This window comes from Bufo gargarizans, chromosome 5, assembly GCF_014858855.1.
Source record: "Bufo gargarizans isolate SCDJY-AF-19 chromosome 5, ASM1485885v1, whole genome shotgun sequence".
NCBI lineage: Eukaryota > Metazoa > Chordata > Amphibia > Anura > Bufonidae > Bufo > Bufo gargarizans.
In genome coordinates this window covers 215925717-215953138 of record NC_058084.1, presented here as the reverse complement: position 1 = coordinate 215953138, position 27422 = coordinate 215925717, and the positions used below count along the sequence as shown (strand labels likewise).

The 27422-nt window shown below is 42.2% G+C and overlaps 1 protein-coding gene across 3 annotated transcripts in view; it reads right to left on the bottom strand.

The window, feature by feature from the left end:
* PDE1C (phosphodiesterase 1C) overlaps window positions 1-27422 on the bottom strand; it is a 1393842-nt gene that overhangs the window by 943976 nt on the left and 422444 nt on the right. For all 3 annotated transcript variants that reach the window (XM_044293926.1, XM_044293925.1, XM_044293928.1), the window contains exon 2: window positions 10851-10901. In XM_044293926.1, coding sequence (XP_044149861.1) covers window positions 10851-10901 — 51 coding nt within the window. The remainder of the gene's footprint in view (window positions 1-10850; window positions 10902-27422) is intronic.

Genomic DNA, 27422 nt, shown 5'->3' with positions numbered 1-27422 from the left:
CTCCTCCATGAGGGCCATATTTGTACTGAACAGTAGGACATTGTACCACAGCTCCAGAATCTGCTAAATCTTGCTGAAGGTCTTTTGAAGTCAAGCAGGGGTTCAAGTTTGCCTTTCTATCAATCTATGAGCAGCTGTCAGAAATTTCTTCTTGGCCTTCCACACCTTCTTTTGACCTCTACTGTTCCTGTTAACTGCCATTTCTTAATTACATTTCAAAGTGAGTACAAGGCAACCTGAAAAAGGTTTTCTTATCTCCTGCTTTGTGGGACCATTTTCATTTTCAGAGTGTTAGGCAGATGCTTAGAAGACATGTCAGCAGTGTACATATGTATGGATTCCCCTACTGTGGAATGGTACCACAGGGAGCACTGTGTATGGATTGCTGCACCTGCTCAGCTCAGATAAATTTGTCTCACGGCAAATGGGGATAAGAGGAACACCAAGTAAACAACAACAACAGGCAAACAAACTAGGCCCCAAAGCTAGGGAGGAGGGAATGGTAACCTCCTAACAATCCCTGAGCCTCTCCCTGACTGCTGACAGTATGAGCAAGTTCTGATGTTGAACAAACTCATATGCTGGAACCTAAGCCCTGCTGACACTGAAGCAAACCCTAACTAAGGGAGAGGGGAATGAGACAGCCGGTACATTCCACCGTGAAGGGACCAGCATCTTCCTGAGACACACGTACAAAGGAGGACTTAGCTTGAGACGAGCGGGAAGTAGAGGATCCACAAACAACCAGTATAGTACTGGTGCATGTGCTCTGTCCGTCGGATTCGCAATGATAGAGCTGGACAGAGCACATGTGCCAGTGCTTTGGGGAGGATTTTGGGAATGCGAATTACCACACTGAAGGAGATTTTGCTATAGTGATTTGTGTCACATGATTGGCATTCTAATATAGCGAACAGGACTTTACACAGTTAAATAAAGAATTATCACAAATTGACAGGTTTAGGCAAATGAAACACTGACCAATACTTAATTTATCATGGAGAACATCATTAACGGTCCATTCACATGTCCGTAGTGTATTGCGAATCCGCAATGCACCCAGCCAGGACCCCCATAGAACTGCCTATTCTTGTGCACAATTACGGACAAGAATAGGACATGTTCTATTTTTTTCCAGAGCCGTGGACCAGAAGATTGGGGGTGCGCTCCGGAAATACGGATGCGGACAGCACACTGTGTGCTGTCCGCATCCATTCCTGCCCCATAGAGAATGAATGGGTCCTCACCTATTCCGCAATTTGTTTAACGCATGCAGACCCATTCTACTGACGTGTGAATGGACCCTAAGATTGACACACACTAAGAATTTCCAACATACATTTTTTGATCGACTTGTTCATGTTTGGTTTGTGAAAGTTAAAACTCTATGTCCTCACACGTGCAGGAGCCATTTTAGGAAAAATGCAATTCGTTACCACGAAGCGTGAGAAAATTTGCATTCGTTGCAAATCAAATTTTTCCTGAAATTCGGAACAAATTCCACTTCGTCAGCTTTGATTCGCTCATCTCTACATCCCATCAATGAAAGCCTGGAGTAGGCCATAGATAACAGCAGTAATAAATAAATGTCTGGGAAGAGATCACCCAGACTGACATGCATGCAGCCAATCAGCAGCCAGCCAGTCCTTTGATGTCACAGCCCTATAAATACGGCAACCATCTTAGAGTCAGACATTTTCCAGCTTTCTGAGTGCAGGGACGGACGTGAGAAGGCTCTAGGGACAGAAAATGGAAAAACCTAATTGTGAACAAAAATAAATGAAAAAACTATTTATAAGTGCAGGCAAAGGATAGGGAGGAATCATTTCACAGCATCTTAGTGCAGGGAGAGGTGTCAGATGGTGCTAGGGACAGTGCTAGAAAAGCGATTTACAAGTGCAGGGAAAGATTATTTGGGGATCCAAATAGCCATTATACAGCTCTGTCATTCCAGCAATGTGTTCTTTTTATTGAGGTGCAAGTGCTGAATGTTGAAAAGCCTTTATTGGACTATTTTAGTTCAAAAAGAAAAAAATATATGCACTTCAATGTTGCAGTTATTTGTGGTGAAATCGTTTAGTGGCGCATTTCAGTACAGAAACAAAAATATATACTCACTCCACTGTTGCAGTTATTTGTGGCGAAAGCGTTTAGTGGCCTATTTCAGTACAAAAAGAAAAATATCTTCTCAGTTCACTTCTGCAGTTATATGTGTTCAAAGTGTTTAGTGGCCGATTTCAGTACAAAAAGAAAAATATATATGCACTTCACTGTTGCAGTTATTTGTGGTGAATGCGTTTAGTGGCCCATTTCAGTACAGAAAGAAAAATATATTTGCCACTTTTAGTGGTGTTTTAATTTGCTTTCAATTTATTTAGTTTAGCTAAAAGTATGTCAGACAGAGAAGTGCCAGGCCATGCACAGAGGAGTGGCAGAGGCCTAAATGTTTCTGGCGCAGGCAGAGGTCGCAGCAGAGTAAGGGGGCGTCGCAGCAGGAGTTGGAGCGAGAGGCCTGAGCTCCCGGTGTCATCTAGCGGTCGTGTCTTGGCCAGCAACCAAGCAGTTCTTGATTGGTTAACTCGGCCATCTACTTCATCCCAAGTGACATCAGAAACCCCCCCAGCCAACAGTCGGTGGGTTCATCAGACACAACCCTTAGTTGGCATGGCCCGGGAGAAGGCTCTGTGCCCTCACCTATCCTCAACCTGCCTCTCTCCTTTCCTCCACTAGGCGTTCAAGTAGATATAAGGAGAGTGGCGTGGGAGCTGGTGTTGCGAACAGTCAGGATCCTGACCCACAGAAAGTTGAGGAGGACATCAGTGACGTGCAAGCAGTAGACGATGATGATGTACCTGATCGCACTTGGGAACCGGGTGACGAAGGGGCTTCATTTTTTTTTCTTTATATAATAAACTAATATTATAAAATCCAGTGTCTCCATTATAAATCTGCAGCGTGGGGGCCCTGTGTTGCTTCTTCACACTTTCAAAATAATCCTTCAGCGGGCGAATAGCTGCCGGATGACCAGGACGCTCCATGACCTTCCCAGGAGCTTCAGTTGGCAGCACAGGTTCATTTCTGAGACGTCCACATAGTTTGGGGGAAATCCGAAGACCCTCTCCATTTCTGTGTACCACAGGTTGTCCTCCATCCCATCCATGATGAATGGGAACTTATGTTTTCCCTGACGAAGAGACCAGGTGCTGGTAGTTATGGTTTGAATCTTGATAAACTTTGCAACTCTTCCGGACTGCAAGAAATCTTGAAGCTTTGTCTTCTCATTGTCTGTAGCTACTAGAGGCCTGTTCATGCCAGGCAGGTTCCCACAGAAGTATCTGGCTCGATGAGCAGCTGATACCGCACTTGCATCAATCTTGAAAGCATTCGTCTCCAGGTGGAGAGATATTGTTTTTGGAATGCTTTCTCCATCACAACCACGTTGCCAAATAACCAGAAGGCAACACTTACATTTTTTTATTACATTTATTAAATAATTAATATTAAATGGAACTAAAACTTGATTAAAATTATAAGAAACTAAGCTTAAATTCGGCAATATATTAACCCAATTTTTGATGGAAATTCCGGGACAATCAATTTGCCAAGCTGTGCCAGGAAATAGCAGTTTTTTATGTAATTCGCCGCTAATAAATTCAGATCAAACCCAATTTTTTCCCCAAAAATTTGTCGAACCGGCAAATCGAAGTTTTTAAAAAATTTGATCATCACTAATGGAATGCATTGCTTTACACGAATGACTTTTCAACTAATCACCTGACAATGACTTACCAACTTTTCAACAGATATCTGCCATTGACCTGTATTTGTCACAAGTGTTCATATCATAAAAAGGACCTGACGTCTGTCGCAAAATGGTCTAAACTTGCATCTCAGCTTTATTGCGATCAGGAATCCATCTGTAGGTGTCCAAGACTAATTAAAGTCATTGAGCACACAGAGACATGTACACACAAGCAGTTAAGTATATATTAGAGATGAGGGAAACAAATGAATCATAGTAGTTATGAATTTCACATAAAGTTATCTGTCAAATGAATTTGAACTTTTGGTGATTTGTTTTGGCACTAGCAACATTTGTGAAAATTGACAAGGGAAACAACAGGAAGGAAGAAGATGGTGGATCACATGACCCAGGAATGGAGGCATGAGACCTTTCCCTTATGGACTCAGAGCCTGACACATAGCCTGATCACCCAATCAGGGACAGAATTCTTACAGGTCCTGCTTTACACACCATTCTGTTCTCAGCTTGCATTCTGATACCACGTGTTGTGGCTGTGGCTGCCAAAAACTGCAGACACAAGACAGTAATCAAGCTTTACTAGGGACACACTATAAGGAGAGAATAGAGACAGATAATTGGGTAGATTTTAGTTTTTTTTTAGGGAGGGCTTAGCATAGAAAGTGAAAGACTGGTTTCTTTGAGTTGTGTGTTGCTTCATAGTTCATACAGCTTCCAAATTCTATCCAGCAACTTTGTACAGTTAGGATTAATGCCAGCACCCTAATAGCATTCATTCTGCTACAAAATGCTGAGCAATTCTCCCTTTTTTTCCCTAAAAACTACAATTCACCATTTGTAATGGGGTTTTCAGCACAGTGAAGTGCATCAATATACCCATGTTAGTGAGCGTGTTGTGTGCATGTTACTGAGCTTTCAATATGCCATTCCGTCACAGCAAAAGCATTTTACAGCAAAAACTGAATTACTATACCCGTGTTAATGAACACATTCATCACATTTAAGATACTTTGATGTTACAGCAAAAGTATTTTACTGCAAAAACTGCATTACTATAATCTGTTTTACTGCAAAAATGGTATTATTATAGCCATTTAAGTGAACCCATGACACGAGGCTAGTTAAGTGTACATGTTGAATTACTTTAAGATACCATTCAGTTACAGCCAAAGCATGTTACTGCAAAAACTGCATTAGTATACTCGTGTTTATGAATGTGTTGATTACTTAATGATATTGTGTAGTTACTGCAAAAACAGCAGTAGTACCACTGTAAATTGTCAATAATGGTCAGCTTGAGAGATGGTGAGGTTGCTGATGGTGTGGGCTCAAATTGTTTCAGAACTAGGCCAAGCTCAGCTGCTACTAGTGCTGTCTGAGCATCTCCTATATGGCGGTTTTTCTTCACAAGGCCGGAACACAAAACCACTGCCGCTTGTGTGCAAGCTGAACTCCCACTTAACCAGGTTTCTGATGGTGCTGCTGTACCACTTAGTTGTGGTATATGTGATGCAATTCTATGCCTTTAGAATGCCTCTATGCCATCATTCGGACTTTTGGCCATGTGTCCTTTATTTAAATCATTTAAAACTGTCTTGTTTACCAAATGACTGTGGCCATTCCTTAGCACATACCATGTTACCTGACCCTTTGGACTTCTGTCTTGTCCAGCCTCCAGTGTAATCTCCAAGAGAGTGTTTTCAGCATAGCAGGTGGCATTGTCATATTCAAGCGGACAAAGTTGCCCTCTGCCAGTGTATAAAACTAGTGTTAAACAAAGCGAAGCGTTCGAAGCGGAATTCGGTCCAAAGTTTAGGAAAACTTTGATTTGCAACAAATCCAAATTTCCTTGCGCTTCGTGGTACAAATCAGGTTTCCCTAAAATGGCTGCTGCACATGTTACAAAGCAAAACAATGTAGAGGAGACAAGCCAATTATCACCCATAATGCCATGCAGCTAGCCAATCCAAATATAGCCATCCCCTGTGATGTCACCACCTTATTAAACTCTTATCCAACGCAGACTTGGTCATTGTCCTGTGAGCTGAACATCGGGAGAGACGTGGCAAGCGCTTATGCTCTAGGGACAATGTTGCTGAAAACGATTAATAGAAGAATATTGGAGAAGGAGAGTGCACTGAGACTTCTATTTATTCCTACATTTACTTATTCCTACATCAGCCGTAAACTAAGATATGTCATTCAAAAGCAATAAAATGGAAGTCTTTATTATTCCAGTGCCAGCGTGCCAACCAATACCATCTAGTCTGCACCCCTTAGGGGGACCAGGTCTTAATGATGACAATATTCATCTTTTGCTGGCTTTATTTCTTCCAAATCATCCTTCAAAGTCTCCATGCCTTAGAAAAGTCAGCAAGATGCAGAGAGAGGAGGAGATGGATGTTCCTGATTACGTATTCTCAATTATATTAGATGATGTGTAAAAGGAGGAAAGCAGGTGGCAGAAGAAGAGCTCCTACCTTCAGGGCAGGAGAGTGCTGCGGTTGGAGAAGTTGGTACAGCCCTCAAAGGTGCATTAAAGATACCGGCCCTTAACAATGAAGACCATTACAGCATGGCCGCAACCCGCCCGCAGCACAACTGTTCCATGTGGCCGTACCCTAAGGCAGAGTGGCCTGTTTTTTTTTATTTGTGACAAATTCATTCATAACAAATGAAATTTCTTGGCGAACCTCGATGAAGCTGCTTAATCATCTCTCCGTAAAATGTCAATATTGTCAAAAAGGGAACAAGTAATAGATCTGGGAGGATTTTCATACACCACTGGCTGTGGCTGATGAATAGATCTGCCATTACTGACGGTAGCTATTTACTGCTTGCCCCATCACACCACTCTCGCTGTCTGCCTGCTTACCATCATGTTCCATACAGTATGATTGCTGCTGCCTCCATGGCTGCTAACATCACTTCTAATCACCTTACTGACATTCCCAATAGACCTACTGCCACTATCATTACCCCTACACAGCCATCACTACTAGTACTTTTATCCCAACACAGCTGCACACACATCTACTGCCTTATCTGGTCCATACTGTGCTGCTACTGCTGGAGCTACTATTGCTGCGACACAACTTAGCCTTTCCACATTCACACTGTACTTCTGCTGCTCTTAAATAAAAGGGAGAATTTGTCCAGCCTTGTTCAATTTCAGGACAAGCCACAATTTCATACGACAATTAACACTAGAGTGTCACAACCATGGTCATGGTTGTGACTCTTGGACCCGCATGCAGTTGCCCGCGGTCTGGTTTTGTTGTCAATCACAGGTGAGGGCTGAAGTATCTTGCCTCACGTGTGTTTGCCGCTGGCAACATGATAGTATTGGCAGTATAGCAGCCTGAGCTGTTGCTAGGCAGCTTGCTGTCAAGTGCATGCGGTTGCAACAGGCAACCTGTACTTGTATGTGTGCACTTTTTATGTTTGTGTGCACAGGGTTTTGTGTGTGTGCACTTCCCCTTTAAGTGGCTTCACTACCCTGTCTGGTCTTGGAAGGGTTAATTCCCTTTACAGTGTGTGTCTGTGTGGGTGTGGCTACTTGGGCTATTAAGCCTCTCTTGAGACCTGAAGCTGAGGGGTACTGAGGGGGCCTTGTTTTATGCTGGAGTCATCCTCCTGGTCTCTTATATCATCTTCCAGTGAGGGACACCCTTGTGGTCATAAATCCTATGTCAGGATGTTAATTTTATGTTTGTGTGGTGTCTATCCTTCAGCTATGGATCTGGTTTCCTGTGTGTTTATGTGTGTGTGCTGTGTCCTTTTATGTTTAGTGTAGACTTAAGCATTTGAGCACGGGATCCAGTCAGTGAGTCAGTGGCAGGTAGGTGTGGAAGTGGTTTCACTCACCTGCCATATCCATAGGCTGTTGATGTTCCCCTTTCCTTGTAGCTTGGCCAGGTTAGACTCCTGTTCGTCCGTCTCCAGGAGGAACCGGTCATCTTACCCTGCTCCTACTCCAGGGATCTCTTGAGGGCTAGTAGGGACCCGAGGTTCCTGAGTATGAGCCCTCCTACCATCTGGGTTGGCTCATACAGTTAGGAGTCAGAGTTAGGGACGCTTTAGGGGGTGACCTGCTCCCTGATTCTGTTGTCCTGGCCTAGCAGCTTCCCTTATCCTTAACATCGCACGGATGAGGGTTTCCCCCACTCTCATCCATGACATAGTGTGTATAAATATGAGCAGCCATTCTGCCCTGATTAACTCATAATTATTTTACTCTTGTGCAGAACAAGCCACATTTTCTTCTGAACCACTAACACTTGTGTGTGTATAATTTTTTTGGACTCTCGTTAAGGTATGTTCCCAAAAAGCTACTGCTCTTTTCCAATAAGACCGTGTGTCTTTAAACAGCATCTGCCACTGATAAAGGACAATTTTTGAAAGGCTTCTAATATGAAAAAGCATAAAACATGTGATGACACAGTGTGTTTTTAAACACGCTGTCTGTTAATACTGTCAATACATGTGGTACCCATAGCCGTATATCTCATTGTCACATTATTTGCTTTAGCTGTTATTGCGTTCAAGAGCTTAAAGTTTGTGGGGGGGGGGGGGTTAAAATCTGAGTTCTACGAGACCTCAGAGTGTTATATACAATTTTTCAGGTCAATTAGAGCATTTTTTTGTTCTCTTGATTCATGTAGAACTGATTTGGCCACAAATCTAATTTTTGGGGAAAAATTCTATGAATTGGACACAAAATGAATCACTCATCTATAAAACTATATCAGTTTCATGAAATGCATATTATGTTAAATTCATTTATTTATATAGGTGTATGGTGTAAACTATAGGAAATCTTTATGTCATAGGACATTCTGTGGTGGAGCATAAGAAATATCTACTTGAAAAAAATAATTTAAAGTCTAGTTAAATGTTTGTGTATAGATCATAAATACTTTCCCTCCTGTATCAGTACTTGTACAGTCTTGTACTGCCACCTGGTGGTCACTTTTGGTCACTTTTGGTAAATATATTGCCATCAAGACAAGTAGAAATATTTAAACCCTGCTAAACTTTTTACTACAGTAACAGTGCCCCATGAAGGTTTCCATACCACTGTGTGATTCTCAGTGATTTTATGGAGGGATTTTGTTTCTTTGTATGCTCTCCGTGTTCCACCACCTAAAAAAAGAAAACTGACATGCTCCATCAAATGCAATGTAGGAGTATACTTCCCACATAAAGCCATAGAAACTTAAGACTAGCATCCCTTCTAAAACTTCCATACAAATATTTTATTTCTTAAAGGGGTTGGCCAAGATTAGAAAAATAAAGCTGCTTCATTCCAAAAACAGCCCCACACCTGTCTTTGGGTTGTGTCTGGTATAGCAGATCAGCTTTAGGGCTATTGCACATAACCGTTATCGGCCGGTGCCTGCATTGCAGCTCTCAAATAACGGGTTCACAATATACGGACACCGGCCATTTGTGCACTGCATCACTGATGCGGATACATTCACTTGAATGGCTCCGCAATCTGGAAGGTGTGGTGCGGAACAGAACCCCAAAGGAAGCACCATGGAATGCTCCCGTGGTTTTCAGTCGGTGCCTCTGAACCACAAAAAAATAGAACATGTTTTATTTTTATGCTGTGCGGACAGAGCATGGACCCATTCTTTAAGTTGAATGGGTCTGCATCTGTCTGTGCCAGCCACGAAGATGGTGCCTGTGCATAGAGGATGGCAAATGCGGGTCCCCAATGCACGGAACGGGCACACATGTTCGTATGCATGAGCCCTTAGTGAAGTGAATCTGTGGACAAGTGTGAGGCTGTTTTGGAAGCATGCAGCCATTTTTTCCAGTCCTAGAGAATTTCTTTATACTACTGACAAGGAATACTGATTTGCAAGAAGAGAAAACTGGAAGTGAACATCAAATGGAGATCAAACAGAAGTATAGTATATAGAATTCCCATACAGATCTTCACACATGCAGTTTGTGCATTCACGTAATGTTGATTAGTACAAATTTTTCACATGGATGTGCACATATGGACCATGGGTATCAATTATACCCTTAGGGTATGAATACTAACAGATAACATTTGTTGCTCTTTGTTACTTTTTTCAGGTTAGATGCGAAACATTTATGCTACATCCACAAAGGCCTAAAATGCTCCAGATGTAGAGGGATGTGCATTTGGTAAATTGTCGACATTTTACAGTACCAGAAAAGTGCATGTGATTTTCAGAAATCTTATCCACACGCTGTAAAATAAATCCTAAAAGTCATTTCTTGTGATTGTGTGACTACATGCACACCATACAAGTCAGTCAGTGGCATGAAAGGTATCAATGACACTGAAGGACAGGAGAACACCAGGGCCAGACACAACAGGTTGAATAGCACAGCCTACTACACAATTGATCTAAACAGAAAAACGAATGAAAAATCTATAAAAAATCTAACACTTCAGACCTTCTGCCATCAGCAAACATTTATCTATTTCTTATTTTTTTCAGCCAGGTATCAGAGGTTTACTTATGGCTTTACAGAGCAATTTGGCTACAGATTTTCATTTATGAGGCAAGATGTGCATCTCTCTAATGGTAGTTGATTGACTAGGACTTGGCCCCTAGCCCTGCACATCCCTGTAGCCGTTGTGCCTTTAGAGCAGGCATGCTCAACCTGTGGCCCTCCAGCTGTTGTAAAACTACAACTCCCAACAGCCTACAGCAGGGCATTGTGGGAGTTGTAGTTTTACGTGCCTGCTTTAGAGCATTGTGTTTTGTTTTTTAAACAAAATGCAACAACGTTGTGAATTGCACATAAGCCCTAATTACATAAAACATGTTTAGTACAGTGGACATCACAGAAGGTAATACAATAAAGGAAGTAATATACTTGTTACTATAGGTATATTGACTTCTGAAACTCAATGGGATTAATATCTTAATAACATATACATTACATAATCTGTCATTCTTTTTTGTTTTTGTTTGTTTGTTTGTGAAATTCTAGAGTAAGTTACTGAAACATTTGAACAAGGACCCAAAAATGTTTTATATGATGTTATCAATTTCAGTAAATAACCATTGTCTTACAGTGGCTATTATTCACTTACTTGCAAATCGTGCCAGAGGTCTTGCATTTTTGTCACCAGCTTCATTTGCAACTGAAAACAAGAAAGAGAAATATATTTAACCATTAGAATTAATAGTATGGGGAAAATGTGTCTTACTTTAATCATAATAACAAACTCCATGGATGTAATTATTAAAAGGTAACAATTTAGTCACATCTTTGAGACTTCCGTGTGCCAGAAAATTAAATCTATGCTAGCAAGGGATTTGGTGTACATTTCAGGTGTAATTTGCACTAGTATCAGGGTGCACATACTGCTATATGTGTCAGGCCACAGGTGACCCGCCAACACCCCACCCACTTTTTGTAAAAGTGGCGAAGTTGGTGGAAGAGTTCCAATTTTGGTGCAAAAAAATTAATAATACAAACATAAAAAACTGTAAATAAAAAGAAGGGAACATGTTTAAAAAGTGTCTTTCATCCACATGTTGTTGTTACATATTTGATATAATAGTTGCAGAGCTATGATCATTTTTTTTTCATATAATTTACACTGTGATCAGTGGTGTACATAGAGTATACGAGGTTGATTCCATAGCCGAGATTAAAAATTAGGTCCCTTTTAGGTGCTGCTTGACATCACTGCATTTCTAAATACCTATGGCAGAATGTCCCGATGAGCCCATCTCATTTTTACGACTCAAATAAGTAGCTTTTTCTAGTTCCTTGCTTACTAATATTGAGGCATATGTAGAGTCCACATTCTTATGTTGTCACCACCTTAAAATTAGGACAAAGCCAACCAGGGATAGGTCCTCTCTCCAGGGTCCCCTTAGCAGCAGCATGGACTGCCTCTATGGTACGTATGCCCTTGACTATGATCCTCCTGAATTTCCTTAATCAATGGTAATCAAAATGACTGCTCATAAATATTAATTTACCAAGAGTCTTCACCACTGCTAGGCCACAAGTACCTTTCTCAAAGAATTCCCCCTGACCACCTACTGCTGTTGATTAACAGATGTATATGCTAACCACATTGGCTTTTTAAACTAGAAAGCAGTTTCTGCAAATAGTTCAAACAACACATTTTGCGTCCAAGTACAGTAATACTGCTTCTTTAACCCCTTAATGACGCTGATATGGGTTTCTATGGTGGTCATTACTGGGCTTTATTCTAGAGTGCCATGTTTCTACGGTGGGGTAGGAAAAGTGCCACATGCATCTCCCATGCAGTAGTCGAGCTCCTGCTCCAACGACCCATACCAGCAGAAGTGCTGATCTGGGCCATCTAACCCCTTAGATGCTGCAGTCAATAAAGATTGAGGGATGCTGATATCTTAGCATGGCAACCTGGGGCCTAATGAAGACCCCTAGGCCTGCCTTCAGTGTACGCCCTATCAGGCTGCACCTCTCAGACGCAGCTAGTGCTTGTCAGTAAAGGACTGACAATATAACACACTGTACTGCATAAGCAGTACAATGTATTATAGAAGCAATCAGAAGATTGCCTTTCAAAGTCCCCTTGTGGGACTAATAAGTATAAAATAATTAAATAAAGTTTTATTTAAAAAAAAAGAAAAAAATACAGTTCTTACATAAAAAAAATCCCATCCACATATTTAGTATTGCCACACCCATAATAACCCGCACTATATAATTATCACTTTAAAAAAAAAAGAATGGCAGAATTATTCACCTCCCTACAGCACTCTCCCTGTAACTGCGCTCTCCCTGTAACCGCCACAGCTTCTAACAGAACATATGACTGGTGGCAGTTGAAGATTTAAGATGAGTACATTCGACCAAGAGCAAACAGCAGGTGGTAATATACAGATATATTTTACTGAAGCAGCAGACTGGCTGTACTAATTTTTTTATTACATGCAATTGCAAAAGTATTCAGATCCAGGTGCTGATTAGAAAAATGTGGAATATGTTTTGTGACAGAACCCCTTTAATAAAAATTAAACAGTAAGTCATATGCACACCCAAAATGGTCAAACCCTTTTAATCGTATACGCTTCTGTTTATTTCTCTGACATTGACAAGGCCAGATAGGATTCTCAGCCTCCAGCAACTCAGCTAGTCCCCATTCACTACAGTCTCTCTATCCCACTCATGTTTTCCAGTGACATTTTTGAGGACTGCCTCACTAGTCCTGATCTATCCAGAGCTAACAATGGCATATACCGGGCTCTACCACAGCTGCTTTTCAGAACCTCATCTTTTCACAGCTTTCCTCAAGCTCTTAGTCACACTCTTCCCAGCCAACCAGCATGCTCCTCAGTGGCTGGCTCAGGCCCAAATTTTTGTTTTTTCTTGCGGCATGTCTATCTACTTGCCATGTGCTATAATGCACCCAAACTAACTTGGCGCCAAATCTAAATTTTTTGGGATGCGCCTAAACCTACCTACAAATGCTATGGTGCAAGGATTTTGGTGCCACAATGTTCACCATCATGACAATGCCAGGCTAAGAATCCTGTTTCTGATGTCATCAGCCAAAACTGAAGATGGTGATACCCCTTATGACAAAGGGAAGCCAGTTCTTAAAGACTTATTCGTATCACATCACCTCAGTGGAAAGTGTGGGTTACTTGTATTTCACCCTTACCATACCAATGGAGTAGATATTCACAGACCAGTATTCTTCTTCCAGACTTTATCAACAGACTGTGTCAACTGTGATACCCAATCTATTTCATAGAGGGGCATTGCAGTAAAATGATTTTCCTTCTGATATTCCATAGATAGAATATGTTAGAAGGTTACATTGGTGAAGTTTGGAAAGCTTGGATCAGTCTGTTGCCACACTAGGCTTTTTCCTGGCACTAGTTTGGCTATTTCCCCATACAGAAGTCTATAGGAAAACATCTGAAAAACACGACACCAAAAACGTGCTGCGATTAAAAAAATAATAATTTTAAAAACGAGGAAGCATAAAAAACAATGATACTGTTTTACAATGCCACTACAGTGTTTGCAATTTCCTATTAGACAGCATGTAACATTCGACCACAGAGTTATTTGTTCCATAAAATAGAAAGACAAGAAATGTGGCTTTAAAAAATGTAAAAAAGATGTAGAGTAAAATCCACCTTAAAAAGCAAAATTTTACTATGTAGGGTACATAAAAAGTGGAACAGCTGCTCATAGCAACCAGTCAGATCACTCCTTTCATTTTGTGTCAGTGTCTGAGGCTGTGAATTGACATGTTCCCGTTATATAACATTTCATCAAAAAGTCAGCCAGTCAAAGAGCAGCACAATTTGCATCTACATCAGTGCAGTCTTATTATCTGTCTTGCCCAATGAAAAGGTTACAATAAAAACATATTTTTATAGTTTAGACAAGGTTAGAAAATGGTATTTCTTCAGAGGTATCTCTAATAATATTAACATTCAGAAATACAGAAGTAAAATTGATTCGTCCCCAAGGATTAAATGATCACCGAAAAATGTTTGCACAACAACTAGCGATGAAATTCATTTCAGGTCCGATACTAACAAATTGGTTGGCAGATTTATTCTGGCACAAATAAATTAGGCCCAAATCAAAAATGCTTTGATCCTCCTTTGATGCAGTCCTCCTAGGACTGCAACCAACAACTTTCAAGCTAATCCCAAGACAGCATTAGTAATGCTAAAGTGATATATAGCTATGGGTAAACAGATCGGGGCCAGCACCCGGCATACCTGGGCAAGTGCTGGGGCCCACTGTTCCTGGGGAAAGGGGGGCACTACGCAGTGTGTGCCAAGAGGGGAGGGCTGGGGCCCTGGCACTCCCTGTCCCAATCCCTGAGGAGTAGACACACGTTCTGCTGGATGCGGTGGCATCACCGCTCAAAGGGAGAGTGTTTAATAGTAGAAGAGGGGGGTGTTGAATATTTGCATAGAGGCGTGGTTATGCGATGTAAGCACACCCAACACATTGGAGCTGCTATCAGGGGGGAGGAGAATCTGAGTGGCCAGCGCTCTGTTCGTGTAGAGCGGGAGGAGAGGAGCTGGGCACCCAGGAGCTGGAGCTATAAGAGCAGCAGGTAGGTGCTGGATCCCACCAGACACTCTGCATGGAGTGTGATCCAGGACTGGACTGTGACCCTGAAGACCCCTCTTCTGGACAATGCATGGTCTATATCGCTTCCAGATCCAGAGATTTCAGGTTACAATGAAGTTGATAGGGAGATGAGCTGTGGCTTCCCTGCACTTCAGCAATGATAGATATGTAAGGGAACCATTGGGGGGGGGGGAATCATTATTCTGTGTGAGGGGACCACTGATGGGTAATTATACTGTGTGAAAGCCTCAACACAGTATAATGACCCCCCAGTGCATCCCATACAGTATAATAACCTCCAGTGTCCCCCTTTCAGTATAATAATCCCAATGGCTCTCCATACAGTATAATGACCCCCAATGCCCCACATTCAATATAATGACCCCATGTGGCCCCCTCACAGACTATAATGACCCCCAGTGCCCCCTATTCTGTATAATGACCCCCATTTACCCCCATACAGTATACTGTCCCCTAGTGACCCCTACATACAATATGACCCCCACTGCAGTTTCATTGCTGAGTGATTTTTGCAAAATACCACAAGGGGGCCCACTGTGTCTTTATCGCCCAAGTGCCCACATGAACCTGAAGCCAGCCCTGAAACAGATGGTAGCTGGTGGTAACAAATGGCCTGTTTAAAGGGCATCTATCAGCAGATTTGTACCTTTGACACTGGCTGACCTGTTGCAAGTGTGCTTGGCAGCTGAAGGCATCTGTGTCGGCCCCATGTACATATGTGCTCACATTGCTGAGAAAAATGATGTATATATGCAAATGCAACTCTAGGAGCAATGGGGGCATTACTGTTACACCTAGAGGCTCTGTTCTTTCTGCAACTGCCACACCCACTCCACTTTGATAGACAGGGCCAGGTAGCCAGGTATAAATAAATACAAAATCAAACCATGTGGCTCCCCCACCTAGATAAAAACCCATGATTCACAACATGTACACAATACAGACCTGGCAAGTGGCACCTCCTAGAGACCCCGACACGTTTTTTCGCGTCAGCTTCTACTGATACTGATACTGAGGATGTTACGAGGTCTGTGTAATCTTGGCAAAGAAGCATCCAAATGATAGGTAATAACCCAAACTGCTCACATTTGTCATTGTTGGTATACATTTGTACTGTCACTGACAATTAAATGGTAAAGGGGTATTCCCATCTCAGTCACTCATGGCTGTAATTGGAATTTCTATCATATACAGTGGGTAGATGTGGCTGTGGTTATGGAATGAAACCAAGTGGGTTTTGCTACACTGTTTCTGTAGGTCCATTAGATGATCATGTGATAGATAAAGATGTGAATGGGAGGCTTGGAAGCAGCACAGAACAGTTTCTGCTGCTGAAGTGTTACAGAAACAGCTTTGGTCCCTTTGCAAAACATTTTCCATACTTTACATTCACTACTATGGGAATTATGGTGACACCTTACAACCACCTGCTCAATTTCTTCCATAACCCTCATCTGTTTCTGTAATATGTCACATAGCACAGGTATTTTGCCCATGAATGGCTGAGATGGGAATACCCCTTCAATACCAGCTCAGCCAGTGATTTACTGGTCTGGTCACAAACTTATTTAAGGCCTTTTACCAGGCACCAGTACATACTCAACATGGAGGCACACGAAACCACTGCTGTGGATGCTCATGCAAAAGTGAGACCCTCTTTGCTGGGCTTCCTGATGCTCAGTGTTTTTTATAGCTTACATACAGAAATCCTAAAGGCTATGAACACCTTTCGGGCAATTTTCTATGATTGCATTTTACTTATTTTGGGTCAAAAATAATTTTTGCAGTTGATCTTTATAAAAAATAATAATAATTGAGCAGTATGTGTGATACAGGGCTTCATTTTCAGTCTATTTACAGACTATCACTTTCTGTTTACTCGGAGTCCTGTCAATGGCAGCCTATGTATCTCTGATGTCCTGATCTCATAAACACTCATTACAGATAAATTGTTATCAAACTGATAGTGATTATGAGGTCAGGAGATCTAAAAGAGCTATACATAAGCTGTAATCTGATGGGACTAAACTATACAGGAAGTAACAGTGAAATTTAACCCCCGTATCTAGAGATGAGCAAAATTTTCTCGTGCTTTGTGGTAGCGAATCGAAATGGTGTAAAAAAAAATAATAATCATACTTACCTCCTACATTTGCTCACGACAGGCCGGCCACCCCCATCTTGATTGAAGTATTCAGCTGAAATCTCGTACAGGGTGACTTATGATGTCACAACAGCGTGATGTCACAACCAGCGTGATGTCATCTCGGGCAGCACAAGATTTCACGCCAGATCTTCAAGAAAGATGGCGCCCACCAGCCCGTTGCAAGCAAATGGAGGTGGTAAGTATGATTTAATTTTTTTTCTGTTAATTTTACACTGTTTTAACTTCCAGATGCCGCGATCATGTATTAATGCGGTATGGGGAGCGGTGCTATTGCAGTTCCCTGTTATTGCACCCACTACTTACAAAAAAAAAATATGCTTGGTGACGAAGTAATTCATCAAGAAATGAATTTTTTGGTAAAAAAGCCGCTGAATCGGATTTTCCAAAAACTTTAAAAAAAATAGAAGTTGATGAGCTCTGAAATTTGGTGCTTTGAATCATGGTCATAGTTGGACTCTTGCCTTAAATTTCAGCACACAGGTACATCACATGGCAGGAAGGATTTAGAGCGGGTCTCAGCTCTCTAGCACACACCGTTCCTGAGATATTCCCCAAAAATGCATTAGCTAATAGAAACCTGGTCACGTGATCCTTATCAGCCAATAGAAGCTGGCAGGCCCTTAGTATCCACATACACACAGTTTTATGCCAGGTTTCCATAACAACCGAGCCATTTTTCTTCACTGCTGTAGGTCAGCTTTAAAGGGGCAGGGCTCTGTGGATGATACTGTTAAGGGAGTGGAGTGCTGTGGAGGTCACAGTTCAGGGGCAGGTAGGGTGGCCATTCAGGCCACCCTCAAAATACGGACTTAAAACCCCTGCCCCCAGGTCCCGCTAAGTCACGCCCCTGACCTGGTTAGGTCATGCCCCCTCCCACTCAGCAGCCAAGGATATAAAAAATGAACATAAAAATCAACTTCTGTCAGCTGCAGGGAGGGTGACTTTCTCCCCGCAGCTCACACTCAGACAGCACAGTGCTGTTCAAAAGGACATCCCTGTGTCCGTCCAGGCTCTGCGCTGGACAGAGGACAGGAAGTCTGAAAGCCGGACTGTCTGGCCTAAAATGGGACCTCTGGCCATCCTAGGGGCAGGCTACTGTGGAGGTCACAATTAAGGGGACGCTCCGTTATGGAGGTCAGTGTTAAGGGGCAGATTGCTGTAGAGGCCACTGTTAAGGTGGTAAGGTGTTGTGGAAATCACTGTTAAGGAGACGGGGTACTGTGAAGGTCACTAATAAAGGGGCAGTACGCTGTGGAGGTCACTGTTAAGGGGGCAGGATGCTGTGGAGGTCACTGTTAAAGTGCTGTGGGGGTGCTGTGGAGGTCTCTGTTAATGTATGGTGAAGTTTGGGAAGAGGTTAATCCTCCTTAGTTTTTGGGTTTAAAAAAATAATAATTCAATTTCGCAAATTCTGCAGAAATTGCAATTAAAAGCTCCCCTAGAAGAGTTTTAATTCATACAGCATGTCCCCATGACAGCATTCACTTATCCTATATCTTGGCAGCTCAGTCTTTTCATAGGAATGCAATGTCTTAAAGCAATATATGGTCAAACACCTCTTTACCACTGGAAATATGTCTTAATTGGGCTCTCTCTCTCACACCTAATAAGGCCAGTCCATATAATACTTCAAGGAAAGACAGATCAATACCACATCAGTTTCACTTGCAAATATTCACTTTAATCTTCCTGCAAGACATATAACACATGACGGTAACTTACATCTCATTTCCAAAGGATTAATCCATAAGGTGCAATAGGTCAATAAAGTCCATTTAAAGAACTTTATGGATTAATCCTGTGGAAATTAGATGTAAGTTACCGTTATGTGTTATATGTCTTGTGGAAAGATTAAAGTGAATATTTGCAAGTGAAACTGTTCTGCTTTTGATGCGTCCTTTCCTTGAAGTAGTACAGTGGGATGCAAAAGTTTGGGCAACCTTGTTAATCGTTATGATTTTCCTGTATAAATCGTTGGTTGTTACGATAAAAAATGTCAGTTAAATATATCATATAGGAGACACACACAGTGATATTTGAGAAGTGAAATGAAGTTTATTGGATTTACAGAAAGTGTGCTATAATTGTTTAAACAAAATTAGGCAGGTGCATAAATTTGGGCACCACAAAAAAGAAATGAAATCAATATTTAGTAGATCCTCCTTTTGCAGAAATTACAGCCTCTAAACGCTTCCTGTAGGTTCCAATGAGAGTCTGGATTCTGGTTGAAGGTATTTTGGACCATTCCTCTTTACAAAACATCTTTAGTTCATTCAGGTTTGATGGCTTCCGAGCATGGACAGCTCTCTTTAAGTCACACCACAGATTTTCAATTATATTCAGGTTTGGGGACTGAGATGGCCATTCCAGAACGTTGTACTTGTTCCTCTGCATAAATGCCTTAGTGGATTTTGAGCAGTGTTTAGGGTCGTTGTCTTGTTGAAAGATCAAGCCCCGACGCAGCTTCAGCTTTGTCACTGATTCCTGGACATTGGTCTCCAGAATCTGCTGATACTGAGTGGAATCCATGCGTCCCTCAACTTTGACAAGATTCCCAGTCCCTGCTCTGGCCACACAGCCCCACAGCATGATGGAACCACCACCATATTTTACTGTAGGTAGCAGATCTTTTTCTTGAAATGCTGTGTTCTTTTTCCTCCATGCATAACGCCCCTTGTTATGGCCAAATAACTCAATTTTTTTTCATCAGTCCACAGCACCTTATTCCAAAATGAAGCTGGCTTGTCCAAATGTGCTTTAGCCCACCTCAAGTGGCACTTTATGTGCTGTGGGCGGAGAAAAGGCTTCCTCTGCATCACTCTCGCATACAGCATCTCCTTGTGTAAAGTGCGCCGAATGGTTGAACGATGCACAGTGACTCCATCTGCAGCAAGATGATGTTGTAGGTCTTTGGTGCTGGTCTGTGGGTTGACTCTGACTGTTCTCACCATTCTTCGCTTCTGTCTATCCGAGATTTTTCTTGGTCTGCCACTTCGAGCCTTAACTTGAACTGAGCCTGTGGTCTTCCATTTCCTCAATATGTTCCTAACTGTGGAAACAGACAGAGGAAATCTCTGAGACAGCTTTCTGTATCCTTCCCCTAAACCATGATGGTGAACAATCTTTGTCTTCAGGTCATTTGAGAGTTGTTTTGAGACCCTCATGATGCTACTCTTCAGAGAAAATTAAAAGAGGAGGGAAACTTACAATTGACCCCCTTAAATACTCTTTCTCATAATTGGATTCATCTGTGTATGTAGGTCAGGGGTTACTGAGCTTACCAAGCCAATTTGAGTTCCAATAATTAGTTCTAAAGGATTTGGAATCAATAAAATGACAACAGTGCCCAAATTTATGCACCTGCCTAATTTTGTTTAAACAATTATAGCACACTTTCTGTAAATCCAATAAACTACATTTCACTTCTCAAATATCACTGTGTGTGTCTCCTATATGATATATTTAACTGACATTTTTTATCGTAACAACCAACAATTCATACAGGAAAATCATGGCGATTAACAAGGTTGCCCAAACTTTCGCATCCCACTGTATATGGTATATAGTCTTATAGAAACCAAATTTATCATTTATTTCTTTTGTTTTTATGTGTGCTAAAAAAGTATAATCACAAAAGGGCTATAACTGTAGTCAGAAAGAATCCCTCATAGTATTGCTAATCTAATCTAATTTCAACTTTTTAAAAATAGTCTAAAATCTCCAGGAATATTAATGGAGGTATAAAGTGTTCAATTCTTTATTTAAAAAACATCAACATAAACATGATCCTCCATACACCGCTTACAGATATTTTATAGTTGTCATATCTTGCACTACAGTAATTCCTTTTAAAGTGCTCTAAATTCTTATTCTCTCCCACGCTGCTGTTGGATTGTTTTTTTTTTTGTTTGTTTGTTTTTTGCAGGACCCTTATATAATTGAATCATGACACTGTTTATGTCTTAACTTTCAGGTTACACAGATTATGTTATATTATTCTAAAAATTCCAAACTGCACATGGCTACCAAGCGCCTGAAAATGCAGCATTAAAAAAAAAAAATTGTGCTATTGTTTTCAAATTAACATAAAAACATTACTAAGTTACAAATATTCAGGCTCATATACAATATCTATATAGTTACTGTTTTAGACTTTCACATCTGGTACATGTTACTCTATAAGACCAGTAAACCAAGAGCTCTTTTGGATAAAATCAGAACAGTTTTAACTATTTTAGTACCAAGTATGGGACTTATATAAGAAGTTGTCTTGTGAATTCTAGCCTTGGGGATAGTGACTGCTGCAGCAAAACACTGTAATTGCTGAGGCCAATGATTGGCTGCAACAGTCACATGCCATACACTGGCAGGTCATCACTACAGTGTGTAGTTTATAAACAAGCAGCGGCAGGAGGACCAGAGTTGCACAGAATGGCTCTAGAGAAAGTGGTGAGTATAGCATTTTTTTCTTTTTAGTCAATTGGGTGGCTAGTCTTAGATTTAACTCAAACAACCCCTTTAACACAAGTCTGTTTAAAGCCTATGTAAATGCCTGATACAGTGGGGTAGATTTATTATTTACAGCACTTCTGTGGAGTAAAAAAGGCACAAATTATGGTGTTCATAATATGGTGTATTTATACCATATGTTGCAACTTATTGCACTTCTCGATAATTTTTAAAGTGGAGATACAAGGGATGTGGCTTAGTGGAGGGTGGGGCTTATTGCCCAGCAGGTTTATTATAACTTACACCAGAAACTGGCTCAAAGCTGACAGATTAGAATTTATGACACATTGACTTCCGAAACATGCAGAAAATGTATTAAGAGGCATGTGCAATCTTTCTCCAGTGGTCTTTTTGTTACGATAAGCCTTTGAAACGCTAGCCTGAGTAAATCCACCCAGCATGTTTTTCTGGTTTCCGAGTTATAATAGCTTTTAATAACCTGCCTATGTAAGCGTGAGAAAAAAAAAACAGCCATGTACTGGGTCGGACTTGAACCCAAGGCAACAGTTTCTAACCAATGTGCAACCATAGCATAGGACTGGCTATACACCAGGAGGCAAAGTCAAGAGTGTAATCAGGAAAATATGATATTGTAAGATTGTTGACAAATTGCCTATTAATAATTCTTAAATATTCATATAACATGTTATATTAGTCAATGAAAGGAATAACTCCCAGAGGAAATAATATCCTATTCAAAGTGAGACTGCTGGAAATTTACAATTGTGAAATGTGTTATACTGAGACAGATTCATTAAGAGCTGGTAGCTGCTGTAACATTTCCTCTCATGTTTATTTCATTATAAATGCTAACATCCGTCATTTTTGCATTTTATGTGTGTAAAGTTTTTATACTTTTAAAAGCTTATTTATGAATATGCAACATAACCACGGGCTATTTTAAATATTTCAAGAGTTAATTTGGACGTGGCAGGATTTAGAACTCACTGGTCTAATGAACACTTTCTACTGTCATCAGCAGGAGGAAAGTGCCTGTTTTACTTGTCAACCAGTGGGATTAATAAATTACACTGTAATAAACAGCCTGATACTGATCTCAAGAACTTGAAGAAGTGAGTGGGCAGACTTCATTACTTATATTCTTAGGTTTCTTAGAAATAGTCACGCTCAAAATGGAACTGTGCCATGTTAACTTTCAAGGAATTTCACATCATTGTTCATATTTTACAGAATATCAGAAAAAAATACAATGGGATGTGCAAGGAAAACTGAAACAGTCCCTTTGTAATTTCCTGACTTTAGATTATTAAAAAATGGTTATCTAAGGTTAATTAGGCTAGGTTCACATCTAAGGAAAATTCTATTTTTTGTTCTGGAGTAGGAACAGAAAAACAGAGGCACCAGACGCTGAATGTAAGTAGCGCTCAACGGATTGACTGTAATGGGGTCCATTGGGTTTCCTGTATGGATTCCAAACAGAATACCGCTGAATGGAACTGTTTTTTATACTTTGTTCTGTAGGGATCTGCAGGGACGGCTCCTGATGGAACCTCAGCCATACATTTGTACCAAGCCTTAAAAGAGCTGTCTTAACAAGACAACCCCTATTTATGTGCTGTGTTAGTGTACAGTCGTGGCCAAAAGTTTTGAGAATTACATAAATATTGGAAATTGGAAAAGTTGCTGCTTAAGTTTTTATAATAGCAATTTGCATATACTCCAGAATGTTATGAAGAGTGATCAGATGAATTGCATAGTCCTTCTTTGCCATGAAAATGAACTTAATCCCAAAATAACCTTTTCATTGCATTTCATTGTTTTTATTAAAGGACCTGCTGAGATCATTTCAGCAATTGTCTTGTTAACTCAGGTGAGAATGTTGACGAGCACAAGGCTGGAGATCATTATGTCAGGCTGATTGGGTTAAAATGGCAGACTTGACCTGTTAAAAGGAGGGTGACGCGTGAAATCATTGTTCTTCCATTGTTAACCATGGTGACCTGCAAAGAAACACGTGCATCCATCATTGCGTTGCATAAAAATGGCTTCACAGGCAAGGATATTGTGGCTACTAAGATTGCACCTCAATCAACAATTTATAGGATCATCAAGAACTTCAAGGAAAGAGGTTCAATTCTTGTTAAGAAGGCTTCAGGGTGTCCAAGAAAGTCCAGAAAGCGCCAGGATCGTCTCCTAAAGAGGATTCAGCTGCGGGATCGGAGTGCCACCAGTGCAGAGCTTGCTCAGGAATGGCAGCATGCAGGTGTGAGCGCATCTGCATGCACAGTGAGGTGAAGACTTTTGGAAGATGGCCTGGAGACAAGAAGGGCAGCAAATAAGCCACTTCTCTCCAAAAAAAACATCAGGGACAGATTGATCTTCTGTAGAAAATATGGTGAATTGACTGCTGAGGACTGGGGCAAAGTCATATTCTTCGATGAAGCCTCTTTCCGATTGTTTGGGGCATCAGGAAAAAGGCTTGTCCGGAGAAGAAAAGGTGAGCGCTACCATCAGTCCTGTGTCATGCCAACAGTAAAGCATCCTGAGACCATTCATGTGTGGGGTTGCTTCTCATCCAAGGGAGTGGGCTCACTCACAATTTTGCCCAAAAACACAGCCATGAATAAAGAATGGTACCAAAACACCCTCCAACAGCAACTTCTTCCAACAATCCTGTAACGGACCGTTTCAGCAGACAAGGGGTTAAGATCCGTTTAGGCGATATGCCCCTTTTCTGAGAGACAGGCACAGCTACTGCAGAACACCAACCTCCCAAACTGGATACAAAATAGCACTCCAAACTGGAACCTCGCAAATAGCTGTCAGCAGACGAACAGGAAAAGCGTACAGTCAGCTTACACTCCTGGCAATCAGTCTCCAACAGCATATAGGGAATCCCCCCAATAACGAGACAAGGCTCCGTCTTGAGGGTCAGCAGTGGTCTGATGTGCTGGCACACCCAGCCTGGTTTTTATTACAGTTTTGCAAATACAGAACAGATACAACACATCCCCACAATGCATCATGGTTTCCTCCTCTCTGTCCCAGAGACAACCGAAGGCAATCCAATTATCTCTCAGGACAAAGGGAGATCACCAATACACATTTGGAGACAACAGGACAGACATCACCATTTAAACACACAATGGCACACCCCCACAACAAACACAGATATTTAACATATCCCCAGATAGCTCAAGTCTGAGTGCATATAATTAGGTGAATGGCACTCAGAATACACAAATACAATAATATTAGCTATCTGGGTGCCCTCACATAACATACAATTTAACCGAACGCATAATAACATAAAATACAATTCTACAGACAGATTTAAGCTGTGCGGCCGGTCTGTCTTCTCCTTTAAAGTTACTATGGGCCATAATCCTGAGGCAAGAGGCCTTCAAACAGCCCCCTCCAAAACACCGTGGTGAGGTTGGTTTCGCCACACATCTCCCCCCCCAGGGATGACTAACCAGATACCTGACCTCACGCCGGTCGGTACCTGAGTTAGTCTGGCAGCCCACCCACAACCCAATACTGGACCTGTTGAATTTAGTAGGCTGTCTCTGTCCAGTGAATCCACCAAGGTTATATTGGTAGCTGGTACTCCCGGTCTCTGAGTTGCTCCCTGGCTTGGAGTGGAGGTTGCTTTGTGGGCAGGGATCAGTGGGACTCTGCCCTGGTACCAGCGCTACCATGGAAGAAGCCTGGTTGGAGTCTGGTTGTTGGAGGGGGAAACCGACTGTCTCCCCTTTGGCTAAACAGCCCGGTTGCTGGGGGACAGGAACAACTGTCCCTATCCCCTGTGCTGTAAGTGCAGAGACCACGGTCCCATCTGCACAGTTGTGGGGCTTACTGTCTCCCCCTGGTGCGTTAAGCTGCCGTTGGGGAGAGGGGGTAATGAGCTCCTCTCCCATACATACTTCCAGCCGCTGGGGAGGGCGACCGACCGCCTCCGCTCCCAATACAGTGTCCTGCTGCTGGGGAAAGAAGACTGGGCTCTCTATTCCCTGTAGGACACTCTGCCGCTGGGGGACAGGACCGACTGTCTCTGCCCCCTGTAACTCCACCTGCCGCTGGGGAATGGAGACTGGGCTCCCAATTCCCTGTACATCACACGGCCGCTGGGGAATGGAGACTGGGCTCCCAATTCCCAAAAAATCATGCTGCTGCTGGGGGGCAGGAACAACTACCTCTGCCCCCTGTAACTCAGCCTGCCGCTGGGGAATGGAGACTAGGCTCCCAATTCCCCAAAAATCATGCTGCTCCTGGGGGGGCAGGAACAACTACCTCTGCCCCCTGTAACTCCGCCTGCCGCTGGGGAATGGAGACTCGGCTCCCAATTCCCTGTACATCACACGGCCGCTGGGGAATGGAGACTAGGCTCCCAATTCCCAAAAAATCATGCTGCTGCTGGGGGGCAGGAACAACTACCTCTGCCCCCTGTAACTCAGCCTGCCGCTGGGGAGGGAGGCCGCTGCTCTCCCCTCCCTGCACTTCACACTGCCGCTGGGGAATGGAGACTGGGCTCCCTCTGTCCCGCAACTGTAACTTCCGATGGAGGTCCACCCAACGTGGCATCTGACCGACACCTTCTGCCCGGTATAGTAGGGTCTTTAACACTAGACTCCTCACGAATTTCACGGATTTCTCAGCTGGATTGGGTCCGAAGAAGTTCATCCGCAACCACATCATACGGTCAAATTCCTCCACAGAGTATCTGTACTCCACTGCTGGTTCCATCCTGGTGCTTTTAGGGTCGCTGTACTGAGACATGCGTTGCCCTTAAGTTGTAAAATCCAAAGAAATGGTGTCTCCTGTAGCTGTCCTTCTGGATGTAGGAACGATCCCACTGCTTGCCACCATTGTAACGGACCATTTCAGCAGACAAGGGGTTAAAATCCGTTTAGGCCATATGCCCCTTTCTGAGAGACAGGCACAGCTACTGCAGAACACCAACCTCCCGAACTGGATACAAAATAGCACTCCAAACTGGAACCTCGCAAATAGCTGCCAGCAGACGAACAGGAAAAGCATCCAATCAGCTTACACTCCTGGCAATCAGTCTCCAACAGCATATAGGGAATCCCCCCAATAACGAGACAAGGCTCCGTCTTGAGGGTCAGCAGTGGTCTGATGTGCTGGCACACCCAGCCTGGTTTTTATTACAGTTTTGCAAATACAGAACAGATACAACACATCCCCACAATGCATCATGGTTTCCTCCTCTCTGTCCCAGAGACAACCGAAGGCAATCCAATTATCTCTCAGGACAAAGGGAGATCACCAATACACATGTGGAGACAACAGGACATACATCACCATTTAAACACACAATGGCACACCCCCACAGCAAACACAGACATTTAACATATCCCCAGATAGCTCAAGTCTGAGTGCATATCATTAGGTGAATGGCACTCAGAATACACAAATACAATAATATTAGCTATCTGGGTGCCCTCACATAACATACAATTTAACCGAACGCATAATAACATAAAATACAATTCTACAGACAGATTTAAGCTGTGCGGCCGGTCTGTCTTCTCCTTTAAAGTTACTATGGGCCATAATCCTGAGTCAAGAGGCCTTCAAACAGCCCCCTCCAAAACACTGTGGCGAGGTTGGTTTCGCCACAAATCCAACAACAGTTTAGTGAAGAACAATGCATTTTCCAACACAATGGAGCACCGTGCCATAAGACAAAAGTGATAACTAAGTGGATCGGGGACCAAAACGTTGACATTTTGCGTCCATGGCCTGGAAACTCCCCAGATCTTAATCCCATTGAGAACTTGTGGTCAATCCTCAAGTGACGGGTGGACAAACAAAAACCCACTAATTCTGACAAACTCAAAGAAGTGATTATGAAAGAATGGGTTGCTATCA